The 2,944-nt window shown below is 48.8% G+C and overlaps 1 protein-coding gene across 3 annotated transcripts in view; it reads left to right on the forward strand.

Annotated features, from left to right (window-relative positions):
- The window catches only part of C19H19orf44 (chromosome 19 C19orf44 homolog), a 46,025-nt gene that overhangs the window by 32,139 nt on the left and 10,942 nt on the right, over positions 1-2,944 (forward strand). For all 3 annotated transcript variants that reach the window (XM_029531739.1, XM_029531742.1, XM_029531741.1), the window contains one exon: positions 1,908-2,199. In XM_029531739.1, the coding sequence (XP_029387599.1) occupies positions 1,908-2,199 (292 nt within the window). The remainder of the gene's footprint in view (positions 1-1,907; positions 2,200-2,944) is intronic.

Genomic DNA, 2,944 nt, shown 5'->3' on the forward strand with positions numbered 1-2,944 from the left:
GAAGGACAGCAGCAGAAGCACAGTCACATAACTAGTGAGGCTTTAGAAGGACAGCAGCAGAAGCACAGTCACATAACTAGTGAGGCTTTAGAAGGCCCTGGCATCTTTTCTGACTGTAGATCCCGGTCACTCAGGAAGACACTGTAGCACACCATTTTTGAGGTCTGGTGCAGCTCAGGAAGGTTGCAGCCATTTCTTTGTCACCTGCTGACTCCCTGGATCTCTTACTTTCATAAGTCTTCCATCTGCTTTCCTTAGCATCCTCCCAACGCGAGCTCTGAGGAGCTGCATTGAGATGAGGCCAATGTGGGAGGAATAATAGTTTGCCTTCCTCCTTGGCTATGCCTGTGCTGGCCTCTTGGTTGCACCAGGAGAGAACCATCCATGATAACTCGAGAGACAGTTTAGCTTAGCTTCCCTTCCTCTCTGCTCACCTGTTTAACCTGTGCTTGGTGTTTGTTTTGTTTTGTTTGTTTGAGACAGGTTCTCTGTGTAGCCCTGACTATCCTAGAATTCCTTATATAGACCACACTGGCCTTGAACTCACAGAGAGCTACCTGTCTCTGCCTCCTGAGTGTTGGGATTAAAGGTGTTTGCCACCATGCTGGACACTAACCTGTGCTTGCTTATATCTGAGTCTACAGGTGCTCTTGGCCTCTGAGGCTTTGGAAGCCCCCAGGACTCCAGAAGTCTCCTCCTTCTGCAGCCACAGAACTGAGGTTTTTTTTTTTTTTTTTGGTTTTTTTTTTTTTGGCTTTTCGAGACAGGGTTTCTCTGAATGGCCCTGGCTGTCCTGGACCTCACTTTGTAGACCAGGCTGGCCTCGAACTCAGAAATCTGCCTGCCTCCCGTGTGCTGGGATTAAAGGCGTGTGCCACCACGCCTGGCTTGTTTATTCTTATTCTATGTGTATCTGTGTTTTGCCTGTATGTATGTCTGTGTTGGGATGTCAGATTCCCTGGAGCTGGAGTTACAGACAGTTGTGAGCTGTCATGTGGGTTCTGGGGTTTGAACCTGAATCCTCTGGAAGAGCAGTCAGTGCTCTTAATTTTTTATTAAAAAATATTTTATGGGCTAGAGAGATGGCTTAGCAGTTAAGAGCACTGACTGCTCTTCCAGAGGTCCTGAGTTCAATTCCCAGTAACCACATGTTGGCTCACAACCATTTATAATGGGATCTGGTGCCCTCTTCTGGTGTATCTGAAGAGAGCAACAGTCTACTTACACATATAAAACACACACACACACACACACACACACACACATATATATATATATATATATATATATATATATATATATAGAGAGAGAGAGAGAGAGAGAGAGAGAGAGAGAGAGGGTTTGCCTCTGTGTTAGAGTGCTTGCCTCTGTGCACCACATGTGGCCTGGTGCCCTGAGACAGGAGTTGCAGATGGTTTTGAGGCAACTTGTGGGTGCTGGAGTGAACATGGTCTTCTGCAAGAGCAGCAAGTGCTCTTAACCGCTGTCATTTTTTCACACCCAATGCCCATGTACTATTTTATTGTTGTTTTTTCGAGACTTAGTTTCTCTGTTTAGCCCTGGCTGTTCCTGAACTCCATAGAACAGGCTGGACTTGAACTCAAGAAGATCTCCCTGCCTCTGCCTCTCCAGTGCTGGGGTTAAAGGTGTGTGCCGCCACAGCCTGTGTTCTTTCTTTCTTCCTTTTCATTCATTCATCCTTTTATTTATTTGCATGCCTGCGTGTGCGTGTATGCACGTACCTCCCACCAAGTCAGTTCCAGGGTTGTACTCATATCCTGAGTTGTGGCAAACACTTTTGCTCCCTCAGCTGTCCCACCCGCTAGTCTCTCCCACCATCAGTGGAATGGTAAGAGTTAGGTTCTTCAAATTGGGTGATTTCACATCCTTTCTTTTCACAAAAGTAGGATCCAACTCCAGGCCAGCCAGGAGTCCTGTCTCTGCTCAGTGTTGACCAGTCCAGCTTAAAGTCTCCTCCGCCCGTACAGTCGACTAGCGTTGGCTTGAGAACTCACTCCCAACAGGCGAGCAGTGCTAGGGACACAGTCTCCATCACAGCCTCACCTCCCATCCTTGATGACTTCTCCAAATCAGCATCTTCAAAGATGGGATGCATCAAGCTGACTTCTTCTCCGAGCAGGATGGAGTTGGAGTCTCCTGAGGAACCAGCCTCAGGAGCTGCTGCTGACAGCCTCCATGGTAACCCATCACCTTGTGGGGGAGGGGAGGCTGCCTTCAGTGTACCCGGGCACTGGGTGTCAGTTCTTTCACACTGCTGCAGGCAGTCATAGGTGAGCTGCCAGTTGGAGACCAAGGCTAACACAACAAGGCTTTCTTGAGTGTCTGTCCTCTGAGTGTTGAGAAGACAGGCATGGACTGCCTGCCCTGGCTCTGAGCCAGAGAATGGAAAACACATCCAAAAACCTATGACTGGCAGGCAACACGGCTCAGAGCTCCTGCAGAAGACCCAGGTTCAGTTCCCAGCACTCATATGGTGGCTCACAACTACCTGTAACTGCAGTTCCTGGGGACCTGATGCCCTCTAGACACATGTGGCGCATGTGTGTACCTGCAGACAGATAAATAAATGTAAAAAAAGAAAGTAGTCTGAGAGGTGATGAATATTGTTGGGTGTGTTAGTGCCTCTCTGCCATCCTGACACAGGATGACACAGGCAGGTAGAGGCAAGAGGACCAGGCCTTCAAGATCATCCTCATCCCACCAAGTTTATGTCTACCTGGGTTATATGTGACCCTGCCCCTTAAACAGTCCACACCATGAGTTATTTAAGCAGTTCATTTGGTACTAGTGGGGACTGAACTCAGGGCCTCATGCACGCTAGGCCAAGTCTCTACCTTGGAGCCACCCCCAGGAGGGTACTTCAGAGAGCAGAGGCTGACACGGTACAGGGTGGGGTGTCGTGCTGCACTGTCACGGGTAGGCT

Source organism: Mus pahari, chromosome 19, assembly GCF_900095145.1.
Source record: "Mus pahari chromosome 19, PAHARI_EIJ_v1.1, whole genome shotgun sequence".
NCBI lineage: Eukaryota > Metazoa > Chordata > Mammalia > Rodentia > Muridae > Mus > Mus pahari.